Source organism: Mirounga angustirostris, unplaced genomic scaffold (genome assembly GCF_029215605.1).
Source record: "Mirounga angustirostris isolate CCGP_5_RB_7025 unplaced genomic scaffold, mMirAng1.0.hap1 SCAF_1, whole genome shotgun sequence".
Classification (NCBI taxonomy): domain Eukaryota; kingdom Metazoa; phylum Chordata; class Mammalia; order Carnivora; family Phocidae; genus Mirounga; species Mirounga angustirostris.
In genome coordinates this window covers 14213986-14231126 of record NW_026991709.1, presented here as the reverse complement: position 1 = coordinate 14231126, position 17141 = coordinate 14213986, and the positions used below count along the sequence as shown (strand labels likewise).

At 40.5% G+C, this 17141-nt stretch overlaps 1 protein-coding gene across 1 annotated transcript; it reads right to left on the bottom strand.

The window, feature by feature from the left end:
• Positions 1 to 258: 258 nt before the first annotated feature.
• On the bottom strand, positions 259 to 759 carry LOC123834454 (keratin-associated protein 11-1). Its single transcript, XM_045863593.1, has one exon. It carries the CDS (start codon positions 757 to 759, stop codon positions 259 to 261), a length of 501 nt encoding a protein of 166 aa, XP_045719549.1.
• Between the last annotated feature and the right edge of the window lie 16382 nt (positions 760 to 17141).

The window sequence follows — 17141 nt, the reverse complement described above, 5'->3', positions numbered from 1 at the left end:
TATGGGAAGTAAAGTTTCTGGAAACATCCAGAGGCATATGCGCCACCAGTGATCAACCCTTAAAATAAGCTTGGTGCTAGCCAGAACAATCATCGATTGCCAAAGGCAGCTTATTCAGAGCTAGCAGCCAAGCAGTAAGGCCATCAGAACAGTGGTCAGCAACGAAGAGTTGTTCAGGGACAGGCAGCATGCTGGACGAGCCTGGAAACACCGCTGGCAGGTCCTGGAGTCTTGATTCGCTCACTGGCTCCCACACACTTAGCAAGTTCTTCGACAGCTGGACATGCTGGACGTGCAGGACCTCTGGTACGTCCTGGAGACCCCGCAGGCTGGTTGGCAGAAAGTGGACATTCCCCCCACCGGGTGGCACCTGGTGGAGATTCCTCCCATCGGTTGGCACACAGTGGAGATGCCACCCAAGGGCTGACAGCCACCAAAGACAAAGGTGAGTGGCCGGCTGTAGGTAGTTGAGCAGGGATTGGAGACACAGGTGGTTTGCCGAGAGCAGGTCACCTGTCCAGGGCTGGAGACGCAGGGATTTGACTGGTAAGAGGTTGGCTGGCAAGCAGTGGACTCACAGGTGGACCCCTGGCAGTGGTCCAGGAGCCAGGAGCCAGTCTGGAAGGAACTGGGCAAATAGATGCCACTCAGGCAGTCGGCATCGTGGGAAGAAGCTGTGGCAGCTGGAGCCACGGGGACAGTGCAGTGTCCTCCAATTGGCCTGGAAGAACAGTTCCTTGTAGAACAGTTGTAGGACATGGTGCCAGACAGAGAGCTGCGGGTAACTTGCTGAAGCTAGCTCCTGAATTGTGAATGTCCCTTCAGGTGCCTGAGCTTTTATATATCCCTGCTGGTGGGTGGGGCTCCTGCCCTGGTCCACCTGGCTTCTTTGGCTCAGACCAGCATGCCTTAGAACATCTTGTGAATCTCTAGGTTAATTGTCTCTTGAGAAGCCTTCATCCTCATAAAGACAGTTTAGTAGTTTGGTAACTAAATCACAAGGCTTCTGTACTGTACTTAGTGCCAGGATTAAGAAGGTTACTTGATAGCTTCAAAGCTATTGGTCATCCCAGCCCACATTTTGCCCCTTATTCATGTTGCTTGGATACAATGAGTGTCGATCTGACGGGAACACCAAACATGCCACCATCCTGCCATCACGCACTCTCTCCCTTCTGACCAGGACTCATTACAAACCCACACCCTGTTTGGTTTGTTGTTGGCATTTAATATGTTTTAAGCATAACTTAACCAGCCAGTCTTCCATAGCTAATGGGGCTTCTCACGGACAAGGAACCTCCTTGAATATGCTTCAGGATGACAATGACAACACCTCTCAGGAAACAACACACAAGGACTTATATTTAGGGTATGAGCTGGCTCAGAAAATTAACCAAGTGACCAGAGCACGACACATTCAGGAAAGGTAGAGGGCAGTGGGACTCACCCTTTATGTTCAAGCAGCAAAACAAATTAGAAGCTAATTTAGTGGTACTGTGTTTGTAGCCAAGTCCCTTTCTCAATAAATCAGATGAGCTTTATTCCGAAAATTTTTAATCCAATAACAGTAAGTAAGAGTGACTCATAAGATTCATTAATATGCTAGTGAAATGGGCTTAGTTAAATTTTAAAATTATTATGATGTTAATTTAAAAGGGTACAGTGTCTTTCTCCCAAGATGCTCAATATATTCAAAAGCTATTTTTTTCACACAGACACTTACAGATAGCATGCATTTTTACCACGGACAAACCAAAGGCTCTTGAAGGGATTGTCTACATCAGGGATAGGGGAAGGAACACATGAGGAAGCAGGCACTTAATATTTGGGAATGAATGAATGTGTACTATAATATTTAACTACTCTTTTTTATTCCTGGGGAAACCATATACAGATATCAGTCTCCTTTATCTCATCTCACTACAAGACAGTCAGTTCTGAACTCCTATATGACCGATCCTCTCCACCCACCTGTTCACAACCATTTTACCTCTGGCAAAGTAAGTCACTTTACCAGAGCTTAAGTGGTCAGTGATATTTCTGTATCAAAATAGCTGTAAGATCTGACTCGTATCGTAAACTGGCTTACCTGGGGTAGGAGAGAGGGACAATCACGGATTTCTGTATCTTTGAGGGTGACAGATAGACTATGTTTTAAACATTCACAAAGCAAACAGCATCGTTAGAACTCTTTGAAAGTCCCTTTGCAAAATGCTTCATCCATCTCTATTCATTACACTAAAGCCATATTGGAAGCTCCCCAAGTTTCTAATTGGAAGCCAGTAACACACCCGAAAAAGATGGTGCTGTGCTGTGGGCTGTATTAGAATTCCCAGGGATCAGACCGTCTCTCCCTCAGTGACTCGCAGCGTGTTCTCAGGGAGAGGGAGAAATTAACAAGATGACTGCTTTCCACAATGTTGTAACTATGCTCTTCCCACCACGAGGAATGTCCCAGTTAGCGTTTGAAGGTCAGAGTCCCTGGGCACAGGGGCTGGCTTGTTTGTTTTAAATGGGTGAGTAGTTTACAGGCTTCTACCAGCTATGAATTTATTGCCTGCTATGGAAAAAGTACTTAATCATGCAAATTAATCAAGTGACAGAAGCAAAAATTAGTCAGTAGTAAAGTTACACGTAAGTTTGCAGTACCCATTGCCACATTTCTGAGATGATAGAGATTTTTATATATCATTACTCTGTCTTGATTCTTTTCCACTGCAAGGTGAAAATTGCAAATAAAAGGATCTTAGAAAATATCTTCCATTAGCTTCAGGAGAAAAGGAAATGAACATTTGTGTGTGTGTGTGTGTGCGCGCATGACCCTCTTCCAGGCATCGAGTTAGAGGCTTTCCATTCTCCATATTTAAATGCTTCCAGCAAACCTATGGAGTACGTATCATGTCACACAAAGGAGCTAAAGTTCAGGGAGGTTGAATGGCTCACCAAGATCATGCAGTTTATATTTGACTAAGTTGAGATTCAAATAAGACAGAGCCATGAACTATCAACCTGACCTGGGTATATTTAAACATGATGAGATGCCTCCTTCATTAAAGCTCCAGCAGAAAGTTCTAAAAAGAATCAATCGATTAATGTTCCATTAATGGTACTACAAAGAATGTAGTCTTCATTTCTCTTCCAGTTTCTAAATAACAAAAAAATAAAGCTTTTAAATAGTAAGTTACGAGCACTGCTGTCCTTGTACTTCATGTGTTGCTTCGTTTATATAATTTGATAATTTTTACTTCATTAGAATGAAATGCAAGGTCACTACAAACAAAGCAGGAAGAGACAGAGAGCCATCAAGAGCTTGAAGCTACAATTTGAAATTACAATTATCTATAACAGTGAAGATATGCAACTAATTGTTCAACAACAGCAGAGAAGTGAATTGGGCTTGCAAGTCTAAATTGCAAGACTTTTCTGAAAAAAACAATTCACAAACTCTGAAATCACTTTAAAGTGATATTTCGTGAGTAGTCTTCTTCCAGTCGCAAAGTACCCCCAAACCAATTATTTCATTCAACAGATTGCTTTCTACTTGACACCAGCAAAACGACAGGCAGGCTCTCTGGGAAACAGCTAAGACTGGTGTCTTACACTATCCATCCTAGCATTAGGAAAGCTGCTAATACCCTCGTGCATTCTATTTTTAAGTGCAAGCATTTAGAGGCATCATTTTGATTGACTGTAAGTTGCAACAATGAAGAAATTCACACTGACAACAGCAGGGAAGCTTGAAGAAATTCACACAATTCTACAACCCTATTAAATGAAATCAACAAATCATCCCTTCATTGGAATGTAAAGAAGGATCTGGCCAGCAGGTATCACCATGTAGTTACATGCAACATGAAGCTTTAACTCCAAGAAAAGCCTTATGAAGTTTATCCTCGTGTCTGCAGAGTGTGAAGTGAGGGAGGTGTGGTGAGAGCCAGTGAGGAGAGATTAAAGACCTGCTACCCATTATCTTCATCACTGATGGAAAATTTGCTCTCGTTTGTAAAGAACAATCTAAGCCTTATACAATAATTATCATAGGCTGCAAGTGAGCAATTCTTTCATTCAAAACTGAATCACAGCAATCACTTAGACACGGCCAAGCGTTTGAGAATAAAATGAATTAAGCATGTGTGGGAGGCTGAACGTTTGATATACAAGAAGGATATTATTCATCACAAAGTTGGTAATAATGTTGACCGATGCCAGTTCAAAAAACCCACTTAGTCTCATCAAATGGAAGACGAGTGGACTTGCTGAAAAATTAATAAACATAAAATGAGATTTTGTCATTCTGTATTTTTCCAGGATGTTCATACTCTCAAATTGAAGCTATTCATTATCTCTTAAGAAATATAAAAAAGGAACTCAAAATTTAAGCACAGAACATAATGGCTGTTTTAAAATTTAAATACATCTTGGCTGAATTGTTCTTTTTTTTTTTTTCCCACTTCACACAAACCTCTGGGTTGAATCTCCAGAATCCTTACTAACCAAGACATTATAAACCCCCAAAGGCTGAGTGATTTGCACCACAAAACTGAACTGAAATTTATTTTCCAAACTCTTTTCAAAAAGCATTAATCCTAGAAGGTTTGAGTCTTTGGGGCTGAAGGCAACTGGAGAGCAGAAAGCAGAAGGTGAAAGACGCAAACAAAAACCAGCAAAACAGTTGCTGCTTTTAGAACTTGAAAATACCAGTCACCAGCTACGCAACGTCCATAAAAATAAAAATAAACCTTCCAAGGATAGTGTCAAGGCTGAGAAATCCTAAATTAAACCACCCTTCTCTTTCTGTTGATGCCTCATCGCAAATTCCTGTAATTTTTCATACGTGCTTCCCCCGGGGATCAAAATCAGGGTGTTGTCAATAAAAATGAGCAGAATCCCAAGTTTGGGGCCACAACAAACTGTCATGTGGGAAAATCCATGTGTATGCGGCTGGCATGGCTCTGGTCCCTGTCTTTCAATATAAGAGGTAAACCCAGTTGTGACCAGACATGAGTAATGTTTATATACAGGTCCTGAGAGAAAAGATTCCAAGTCATTCAAGATGTGTTATCCTTCCCTGATTCAGAACTGTTCAGGGCCTACTGGTTACCCAGCAGGTTAAGGATGCTAGCAGCAACCTAGGAGACAGAGGTTTAAGGTAGGTCTGCTCTCAGCATCCCCTAGCTGACCTGTTGTTGATTGGCAGCTCCCTCAGAGCTTCCCAAATTGGCCCTCCAATGCGGAGGGCAGGGAGAGAGCAAAGAATGAGGCAGGCCACTCCAGGCTGGTGGGTGGCAAGTTTTAATGAGCAAAGGGAACTTATAAACAAGGCTTCTCTCGGGCAGCCGCAAGACCAATGGATCCCCACATCTGCCCACCAAATCTTAAAAGTTGATAAAGAGGCCTTAGCTGGTTTCAGTCACATGCGCCGTGTAGGTGTTCTCAACACCATATCGTTATCTCAAGGCTGTGTCCTTGAAGAAGCCTCTGGGAGCAGGAAAGGAGAGCGGAACCCACATCAAAGGACAGGGGAAGGGGTAAGGAGCCTCCGAGTGCCCGAGTCCAGCTCCCGGGTCAGTGGGTGGTCACATGGTTTCGATGACCTTCCCCAATACCCATGCTTATGCACTTTCAACACAATCCTCCCTCCCTGGTCCCGTCTGCCTGATGGGGAGCGTTGTGGTAGGCCAGCACGATCTCAGGCTATCTCACTATGTCAGAACTGGGTCTTAAAGTCCTCTGGTCCAATTCTGTCCTCTGACTGAGGAAAGAGTAAGTCCCAGAGAGGGAGTATCTTTGGCAAGTGCATCAGACATTCTTGTGCACTAGTTCAAACTCATGTCATTCTGTTGTAATCTGCTTGCACAGACTAAGCCAGCTCCATGGGGGTGCACTCGACACTGCTTCTTCACTTTGGGGCCACTCACCTACTCTTGCTTCTTGTCCTGGGTCTTCTCTGATGTCATGGCAAGGGCAGCCTAGGCTGACTTACTCTACGTTCACATGTGTACCACCCAGAAGTGGGCCCATGCTTAAGCAATAGCGAATGCAAACCTATGGGCAAGTGCTCCCACCTTTTGAATTCCAGGTAGACAGATGTGAAATTATTCCAGAAAGTCCCGCAAAATTGCACATGAGTTGTTCACGATTGCGGCCAACTTGCTAACACTGTCTTGTGATGGCTTCCCAATCCTCGATGTGACCCCCTGTGCGCATTCCCTGGAATAAAATTTCCAAACAAATTTCTCAAGCTCTAGGAAAAACCTTGATACAAACTGAGCATCAAACAAGTAACGGTTGGATTTTTAGAGGAGTTTCTGTAAAGACCAAATAAAAAATGGCGAGAGTTCTTAAACACAGCTAGATTGTATGCAGATTGTAAAAATTTCCTCCAAGTAATGTCAATCACACTGTGTTGTTTACTTAACACAGGCTTGTCCCTAAGAATTGACACCCCAAAGACATTGTTATCGTCAGTTTGATATCACTGTTGTTTTCCAAAATGGAGGACCCATTTTTCCAAGGCAAGATGTGAGCTAACTATGAAATGCGAGATCATTTTAGGTAATAAGTGGACAAATACTTTTCACTTTTCATGGTCACATATTTATTTTTAAATGTATTAATAAAATATGGCTGGATTATCCAATCCATAATTTTATGGATATCATGACATAGGTTGAGGCTAAAGCAAGCTTTTTTGTTTAGAAAGTGAGTTATTACAGATAAGAGTATTAATTGAATAATGATGAGCTTGATATTGAAAATATGGCGAAAGTGTCAGAATAAAAATCATGGTGCTGGTTTAAAAAGTATTTAAATGGCTTAATGGTGTAATAAGATGGTTTAGTAAATATCTAAATAATAAATATTTTAAGTGGTTTCATAAATATTTTTTAAAATTCAGCTCATTCTATATTCAGAAAATGTGACCACTTAACGAGACCCATTCACACATGCCCATATATTCCAAAAGACCTGCTCTCTCTTCTGCTTATTAATTACTTTGTGACAAATCACCCCAAAACTTAGTGGCTAAAACAACTATTATTGTGCTGTGGGGTTCTGTGGCTTGAGACTTTGGACAAAGCACAGCAAGGCTGGGTTGCTTCTGCTGCTCACACATGGAGGAGATGGGGCATGTGGGGACAGCAATTGTCTGAAGGCTCATTCACTCACTATCACTGGTAGCTGGGATGCCCGCGTGTGGCCTTTTCGTGTGGCCAGGACTTCTCCAACATGGTGGCTGGTTTCAAAATGGAGAATCCCAGAGGAGAGAGTTAGGATGAAGCTTTAGTGTTTCTTCTGGCCTGGGCCCCACGGTCATGGGGCATCCCTTTCTCCACACACTCTGTCACAAGGTGTCCTAAAGGCTCATGTCTGGAGGAAGGTGAAATAGACTCCACTTGTAGGTGAAGGAAGAACAAAATTCTGGCTGAGTAGATGGGACTGAAAACATAGTTTTGGCGGTGAAATTGAAATTGCTGTATTCCCAGAGTTGCCAAGACACCAGAACTAGAAATCCCTGTGATGGACTTTGTTTACTCCCAGGAAATCTGAATTTCACATTCCTTATTATTAGAATGTTCAAAGTGACTAGATGGCTCATTACCCCTGTGAATCTCCTGTGACGGGGACTCCTGTAAGAATTAGTACCAATACAGTCAGTCAACAGCTTGCTCTGACTCTCCAGTTTGAGAGCCTTTGACTTGTGATACCAGCCACTTAGCTGCAGGTGTATGCCCCAAATGCAGAAAGTCTGGCTAAAAGTATTCCTCAATTCTTCAAGAAACTTCAGCCCCTCAGTAATAATCTTTTCTTCTGTCTTTATTTCTCACGAAACTCCAGAATCTATGGAGAAAATGTGTACTGGGGGCCTTCTACAACAGATGAAGTAATGAGACACATGGGAGCCCGGGAGTTACTCGAAACCATGGGAACTCTACCAGTCCAGGTCAGCTCTTAGAAGACTATGCAGTGTTATATTTTAAATGAAATTGTTTTACAATTTGTTGTGGATTGAAAATTATGAAGGTGGAATTAACACTGGAAATATCCAAAACCAGCAGTAATGCTGGAAAGAGTGAATTGTTCCCAGCTACTGGACTGCCTTCCATTTTCTGCTTCAAGTTTATATTCTAAGAGTTGGTGTCCTCAGAATGGCTTTTACTATTACTGAATTGCCATTATTTAGGACAAGGGTGAAACAACACAAGTATCTTTCCTGTTTTAAGATCATGTGCCTTTTCCCACATGCAACTTAGCCACAGTCAAGATCTCAGCTCAAGGTCAAGGCTCAGTCTTCTCAGACTAATCATGGACTATTGCTCAGTCCTTGCTTTTCTGGCCACAGTTATCTCTGATACTGAACTATGAAGTGAACCTAAAGTCAGCAATTGCTTTTTTTTTTTTTTAAAGATTTTATTTATTTGACAGAGAGAGACACAGCGAGAGAGGGAACAAAAGCAGGGGGAGTGGGAGAGGGAGAAGCAGGCTCCCCACAGAGCAGGGAGCCCGATGCGGGACTCGATCCCAGGACTCTGGGATCATGACCTGAGCCGAAGGCAGTTGCTTAACCAACTGAGCCACCCAGGCGCCCAGCAATTGCTTTTGCTAAATAACAAAAGAACTAAAGGTTGACTAAAAATGACCCTACAGGAAAAGAATCAACTGGGCTTGAGATCGCCAATTTCATCTTTCCCATCATCCCTTGACTTTAGCATCCTTTCCCCCTATTGATATTAATACAGCCACCAACTTTTCTTTCTTTGCCTGGAAACCCACTGGGGGCTCCACAGCCAAAACGACTTTTCAGTCTGTAGCTTTCAGATTGAGATATTATTCTAAAAGGGATACAAAAATAGCTAATGTGTTGGAGGATAAATGGGCACAGGAGAAAAAAAAACTAAAAAATAACTAGGAAGAGCTAAAAGAATGATTAAGTTTCAATATGAGGGATTAGATTATGTATTACATATAATTCAAGAATAACAGTAGTCCCCAATTTAGTGCTGCCCCAGAATCTGGAGCTATAATTCAGAAGATGGGCATGGAAATAGAACTTAATCAGAATCCATCAAAAATGAGAGATAAAATGAATGAAATGAAATGTGTAGACATCTTCAGAATTAATCAATTTTTGAAGACATAGCTTCCAAATGGGTTTGTTGTTTTTTTTTTTTTAATAAATTGTCTTTTATATCTTCTACACTGAGGCAAAAATGGTAATTATCATTACAGAAACTGCACTTCAACTAAGGCAAACATATCGAGGATAATGTAATCTTTGTAGAAGGATAGAGACCTGCAGGGCATCTGAGAGCCAAGCAGGTGTTCTCATTGTCCACTAGGCAAATACACCGTTTTCAGACATAATAAACATGTCATTCAGATCATTCAACTCTCAAACTGGACTCTTGAAGTAGAATTCTGATATTAATTTGGTTTTACTACTGGCCTAGCCTATTAAAAATAGAATGCACCAAGTATCCAGCACAAATAAACTAATCTGATCCTCATGTGACTTAAATGACCCCTGCAGTTTATACATCAGTCTCTTGAAGGTTTGGCTAACTTGACTCAGTCTTCCAGAGCCTGCTAACCCTGGGTAAACTAACAAAACCAAAAGGCTCAGCATGCAAAGTTGAGGAGCAGACCTTGGCCCTCTGGTGACTCTAAACAAAGTGCAGCCAACAAGCCCAATCTAGATAGTCGATCAGCCACCTTCAATGACCAAATCATTTTACTTGCACCAGATAGAGCTACACATTTCACTAACAGACCATTTTCTAGCATTATCAAGTCCTCCTTCTCCAAGTGCTCTTAGCAAATAGAATCCTCCTTTAAGTAAAATGGTTTAAGTGTAGCAGAGGTTGGACTGACCAAATGACCGCTATAAAAAAGTAGCTTCCAGTTTTTTAATTGTTCATTGCTGCCTCTCCAAATATTATACTGTATCACTTGAAATTATCTTGTGTCTCCCACTGCATTTTCTACTGTTGCAGATCTTCCCCCTTAGTTGTCTACATCACATAACAGAAACAACCAAATATCACCCTAGCAGTAATGCTGTGACCTCCCATTTATATACTTATAAACTTAAATGCGAAAGTCAAAAGCTCAATTTACCAAAAAATTGTATGCCATGGTGGGTTGCCAGGAAAAATATTCTGCAATTGTAGATTCACTTAAGCTAAGCCCCAATTTGAATGATTCATCAGAATGATTATTGCTTATTGCAAAACAGTTCTTCAAGTGGATGTCCATTTATCTTGCTCATTTATTAGTTCTTCACCCTTCTTCAGACATCAGATTCGAGGCACATGTCAGAAGTTCCACATGTTTGTCCCCCGACTTTCCCACTGACTCACTGCCTGACCTTAGGCTGCTCATTGAAACTCCCTGGGGCTGTTTCATGACCATCTGTAAAACAGTGTTAATGGGACCTGCCTCTCTGGGGAGCTGCAAGACCCGAGTTATGGTTTATAAAAAGCTTTGTGATTCATACATAAAAGGCACAATAAGAGAGTAAGCTGTCATTGAGCATTACAAACAATTTTCATCCCAATTATTTTCAAGTAAGGAGAGATGAATATCCTAAGCCTCCAAAAGATATGAAAGTAGCCTGATGAGCCAGAGAATTTTCAAAACTGAGGTGGGCAATAGCTGATGCATGGTTGTTGGTTTTGTTTGTTTGTTTCTAGGAATGGGAGATGTCACTTACAGATAAGTACAAGAAGAGGTAAAACTGAGGGGGACATAAAGTAAACTCTGGGCTCTGTGATCTGGCAATAAGAAAGTTTGCCACTTTCAAATGAGCCACTGGAGTACAATCCAAGAGAACTAGAGATAAGAAGTCTTCCTAGTCATCAGCCACCTACCTAAATCTGATGTTGACTTTATACTTCCTAAAGTTGGATACAAGATTTTCATGTCTTACAGGTAACTAAATTAAGAGTTAATCCTCGTAGGTTTGTTCTTATACTCGAGGACATTAAATCTAAAAAAAACTAAATTCTGAATTATATAAAGTGATGGTGAGGTATCTATTCTGTGCTTTCAATTTCCTACAAACAGTTTAGGAGGAGGCTGTGGGGAAATTCATTATTCATAGCTTGTAAAGTTACAATGTTTAACACCAACTAATAATTCCATTTAACCACATTGTACTTATTTTCACCTTTAAATTATAACTGCACAGGGAAGAAGTAAATTTTTTCCTATTATCACTTGGTGGATTTCCATATTAAAAAGCCTCCTGGGCACTCTTGGTCCGGAAAATATCAAATTATTATTCAAATGATTAACTTTCACCTCTTCCAATTAAGAGGGTGTCTTAACTGCAGTGATCTACTGGTGAATGTCGGTGTTTTGGCTGTAATAGACAGAGTGGGACTAGAAGTTAACAGTAATTAAAGAACAAAAAAAAAAAAGGAAAAAATTTTTGAAAAAGCAACCATACAATGATAAACACACACACGCACACACATACAACTTAAAGCAAAGGTAGTCAATAAGACTCAGGATGACCAAGGGGCTTCTGGAAAAATGGGGAAAATTCCAGGTTTTTAACAGCCTTGCTAGATTTCCATTACAGAAAAACCAATCATCCAGGTAATTTCTGTAATTTAGATGAAGCAAGCAAAAACCATTGTCTGTCTAAATTATCTCATAGTTTTCTGTGAAGATTACATACGAAAACTAGGCTGTCTGACTTAACTAGCTGTGTGACCTTGAGCAAGGCAGTAACCTCCCCAAACTTCTTTCCTTATCTGTCAATGGAAATGATAATAAGACCTTCCACAAAGAGTTTGTGTGAGTGTAATACCTGGGACATTTAGATAACCAAGAAATAATCGTTCTCCATTCTCCTTCCAAAAGTCAAGGCTTTGTAGGGGTCTAATTTCTCCCAAATAAAAATTTCAATTTATTTAAATTTGTAGTAGATTCTTAATCACATATAACTATTTGGCCCTATGTACATAGCATGCAATTAATGAATATAGAGCTCAAATGATTTGGAATGCTTACTAGTTACAGTTCCATACTGTTAGAACAAGATTCCAACACAAATCCTCCAATTCCATACAAGCAGTAATTAAAGAGCATTAGATCCCTTGATAATCTTCATAGCTACGGCCAAGAGCAGCTCACTAGGTTGTCACTAGCCACCATGGGGACAGGGCTAAGGGTGGTCCTCCTAAACTTTAGAAACCAACGTTCTGAAAGAAGATTCCTGAAGTGGTCAGTAATACTTCACTTGGGGGTTTTCAAAGTTGTCCAGAGTAATTCTAATGACAGCAGAGAGCAAACAAATGTCCACAGGAAATATTGGTAGAGATCCATGGGAGGTAATCTAAAGCAGCCCACGGCGAAGGCAAACATTTTCTTTGAAGTCTTCCATTTGGTCTTAATACAGTGGCAGAAGCATTATTATCCCAACAGCCAACAGCGGATTCTTCTTAAAGAACTGTCTTGTTAGGACACTGCTTTGATAAACTCCTTGGGGTAGAAGATGAGACTCTCACAGGACAGTTGTCAGCAGAAGCCAAGGCAGGGGACTGCTAACCTTCTCTGCCACCAGCACAAGGAGGAATTGCTGGGGAGGAAAAGGGGATGGGGTAGAGAAAAACGAGAGAGTGCAGGTGGGGGAGAAAGAAATAAGACAATCCAGTATTTTAACGCAAGGCCACCAAAAGATGTAGGAAAGTGTATGTCTGTGTCTGTCTGTCTGGCTGGCTGACTATTGAAAAAGGCCTAATTTTCCCTATGTTAACAAAATTAACATGCATCAGATAGATTCCCAAAACAGCTCTTGGAAATGGGAGCCCAGAGTCAGGGATGATTTGAGAATATAAACCTTAGGAATACGTCAAAATCTCTTAAGTAGCTTTGAACTTCCACAAGGTCAAAATGCACTGACCACAGCTCAATACCAAGGAGTTTGAATTTCTAATTCTTCAATGACTAGAGAAGCTGAGTGATTTGTTTGTTGATAATGTTCATTAATTCTTTGGTGAATTGTCTGCTTGCATCTGCCCAATTTTCTATTGAGGCTTTTTTTTTTAATTTGTAAGAGCTCTTTATATATTCAACATATGAGTGCTTTGACAGAGCTTTGCGATTTATTTTCCTCTTTGGCTCTTATATTTTAATTTGGATCATTCTGTTGCTGATACACATTTATGAACTATTTTTAATAGTTTCTACCTTTGTTGTTATGTTTAGACAGACCTTGCCCACTCCAAAAGGTTCATCCACACTTTTTACTAGATTTGTAATAAATTCATTTTTAACATGTAACTCTATGATTTTTTCCGGAATTTAACTTACCATAAATTTATTTAGAATGTTATTATATTTATAAATGAAAATTGGTTGCTTTGCTTTCTCTTTTGTACTTTCATGACCCAATTTGGGTAATATTAGTTTGTAAAATTACTAGTGTGTGAGTTATCCTTGTGCCATAGCAGAGCTCATGGAGCATAGCACTGATGAATGTTCTTACCTGTCCTTTGAAGAGTAACAGAGCTCCAGCATTCTGGCCCAAAGCATTTTCACACAGTTATTTTTTATTTATTTATTTTTTTAAGTAGGATCCACATCCTGTGGATGTGGTCTTGAACTCACAACCCTGAGATCAAGACTCTGATGCTTAACTGACTGAGCTACCCAGGCACCCCTTCAGAAAGTCAATTTTGACAGACATCTTCAATATGTAGCTCAAGTATTTGTTTATATGCTCAGACTCTCTACTTTTTTCTTCTTATTGAATCCCCTTCTATATTTCTTCCTATTCATTCAATTTTTTGAGTTTTGAAAATTATTTAGGGCAGAATCACAAATAATATTTGCTTATAGTTTTTAATTGCTTTTTATTTATTTTATTTTTTCTTCTAATATTTTTAATTTAAATTCAATTAATTAACATATAGTGTATTATTAGTTTCAAAGGTAGAGGTCAATGATTCATCAGTTGCATACAACACCCAGTGCTCATTACATCACATGCCCTCCTTAATGCCCATCGCCCAATTACCCCATCTCCCCACCCAACCTCCCCTTCAGCAACCCTCAGTTTGTTTCCTATTGTTAAGAGTCTCTTATGGTTTGTCTCCCTCTCTGGTTTCATCTTGTTTTATTTTTCCGTCCCTTCCCTATGATCCTCTGTTTTGTTTCTTAAATTCCACATATGAGTGAGATCATATGATAATTGTCTCCCCTGATGGATTTATTTCACTTAGCATAATACCCTCTAGTTCCATCCACATTGTTGCAAATGGCAAGATTTCATTTTTTTGATGGCTGAGTAGTATTCCATTGTATATATCTACCACATCTTCTTTATCCATTTATCTGTCGATGGACATCTGAGCTCTTTCCATAGTTTGGCTATTGTGGACATTGCTGCTATAAACATTGAGGTACAGTTGCCCCTTTGGATAGTATCTTTGGGGTAAATACTTAGTAGTGCAATTGCTGGGTCATAGGGTAGCTCTGTTTTTAACTTCTTGAGGAACCTCCATACTGTTTTCCAGAGTGGCTCAGCTTGCATTCCCACCAACAGTGTAGGAGGGTTCCCCTTTCTCCACATCCTTGCTAACATTTGTTGTTTGCTGACTTGTTAATTTTAGCCATTCTGAACAGTATGCGGTGGTATCTAATTGTGGTTTTAACTTGTATTTCCCTGATGATGTGTGATATTGAGCATCTTTTCATGTGTCTGTTGGCCATTTGTAGGTCTTCTTTGGAGAAATGTCTGTTCATGTCTTCTGCCCATTTCTTGACTGAATTATTTGTTTTTTGGGTGCTGAGTCTAATAAACTCTTTATAGATTTTGGATACTAGCCCTTTACCTGATATGTCATTTGCAAATATCTTCTCCCATTCTGCCGGTTGTTTTTTGGTTTTGTCGACTGTTTCCTTTGCTGTGCAAAAGGCTTTTTATCTTGTTGAAGTCCCAATAGTTCACTTTTGCTTTTGTTTCCCTTACCTTTGGAGATGTGTCTAGGAAGAAGTTGCTGCAGCCGAGGTTGAAGAGATTGCTGCCTGTGTTCTCTTCTAGGATTTTGATGGACTCCTGTCTCACATTTAGGTCTTTCATCCATTTTGAGTTTACTTTTGTGTATGGTGTAAGAAAATGGTCCAGTTTCATTCTTCTACATGTGGCTGTCCAATTTTCCCAGCACTATTTGTTGAAGAGACTGTCTGCTTATAATTTTTTATCTCTCAGTATCTGTCCTTCTCTTTTGTAGTGAGGCAACAGTTATTTTATTTTTATGTTTTCTAACCTCATTAATTTTTGCTATTTGCATGATTTCTCCATTCTCCATTGTAAGTTATATTTTGTTATTCTTTACCTAATTTTTTTAGTTATATACTGAGTATCTTTTCTTTTCATCCTTTGTTATAGAAAAAATAACAATATATGTCTAATAAATTATCTGAATTTATTTTATTATTCAGATATGTCTTTGGCATTTATTTCCTACTTCATCTGTCAACTACTGAGAAAAACATATTAACATCTTCTACTTCTATTGTATTTTAAAATTATTCTTGAATTTCTAACAACTTGGATTTTATGTAATTTGGCCTTTTTTTAATTCAAAGCATACAATTTTATTATACTCTTTTAAAAAGTTATGGACCTTCTTTGTCCGATTTAATGATTTCACAGTGAATCCTAATTGTTTAATATTATTACAGTAACTCCAGTTGTTTGGTTTTTTTTTTTTTTTTTTTGCTTTTCGCTTATGTAGATTTTCCTAACCTTTCACTCAGCCTTTCTAAAATGTTTCATTTTATGAGTACTCATGATCAGAGGCTCTCATTCAGATACTGTTTTGACCCAATCCCAGGATTTACCTTTTAATAAAGGGTAATATTTTCTGTTATCCCCCATGTGTTTGGATTTACTTTGGTCATCCCATTTTATAGCTCCTATTTTAAGGTTTCTTGCTGCTTTCTTTTCATCATTATTTTGATGTATAAATTATGTTTCACTTTTTTGACTACTCATCTTGTTTTCAATTTTCTATGTCATCACCTTTTAAAATATTTAAAGACCTACCTTTCATAAAAGCCAAGAACTGAAAATAAGCCAAAAGGTCACCAACATTAGAAGGAATGAATAAATCATCTGAATAGGGAAGGGAGGAAGATGGTGGAGGAGTAGGAGACCTAAATTTCTTCTGGTCCCAGGAATTCAGCTAGATAGGTATCAAAACATTCTGAACACCTACAAACTCAACAGGAGATTGAAAAAAAGCAGCAACTCTCTGAACAGAAAAGCAACCACTTTCTGGAAGGTAGGACATGCGGAGATGTGAATCCGAGGTGATATATGGGAAGATAGACCACAGGGGGAGGGAGCCTGTGTCAGCCGGCTACCGGCAAGTGATAGAGCAGCGGAGCACAAAATCTGAACTTTTAGAAGTCTGCTCCTCTGAGGGAAGTTGCTCCAGTGGCTAAGTGGAGGGTGGAATCCTCCCTGGGACACTGTGGTCTCAGAACGCTCGGGGTCACAGGAAGACCAGGGGTGCCTGAGGGTGGCAGAGCTCCCAAGTATCAGAGCAGGGAAGCCAGCTGCAAAGACGAATCCAAGGAGTGTGCTCTCAGCTCGGGGTTGCCATAAACCATGATCCGTGCCACAGTCGGGCCACTGCTCCTCCAGCAGGGACCCAACAAGCAGCAGATCTGGGGAGACTCTCCTTCCTCCCCCTGGAGGAGCGGCACGGGAGCGCACTACAGGGATCCGCTGGGTTTGGAGACTCCACACGGGGTCAGGTGCCAGAGAGAGAAACATTTGGTCACAGGCCGTGTGAGCATGGCCTGCGGCCAGAGACCAGGGAGACGGGAATGATTGACTGCTTTTCTCTGGGGGCGCACTGAGGAGTGGGGCCCTGAGCTCTCTGCTCCTCCAGGGTGGAGATTGGGAGGCTGCCATTTTCTCTCTCATCCTCTGAAGCTGTATGGAAAGCTTGCAGGGAACAAAAGCTCCTGAGAGCAAACCTGAGCAGATTACTTAGCCTGGCCCCAGCAAGGGTGGGGCAATTCTGCCTCTGGCAAAGACATTTGAGGACCACTGCAACAGGCCCCTACCCCAGAAGATCAGGAAGAACAGCCAGCCAAGACCAAGTTTACACATC

Bases quoted from the DNA above. Each gene is read 5' to 3' on its own strand.
- LOC123834454 (XM_045863593.1), bottom strand. From the start codon at position 759: ATGTCCTACAACTGTTCTACAAGGAACTGTTCTTCCAGGCCAATTGGA.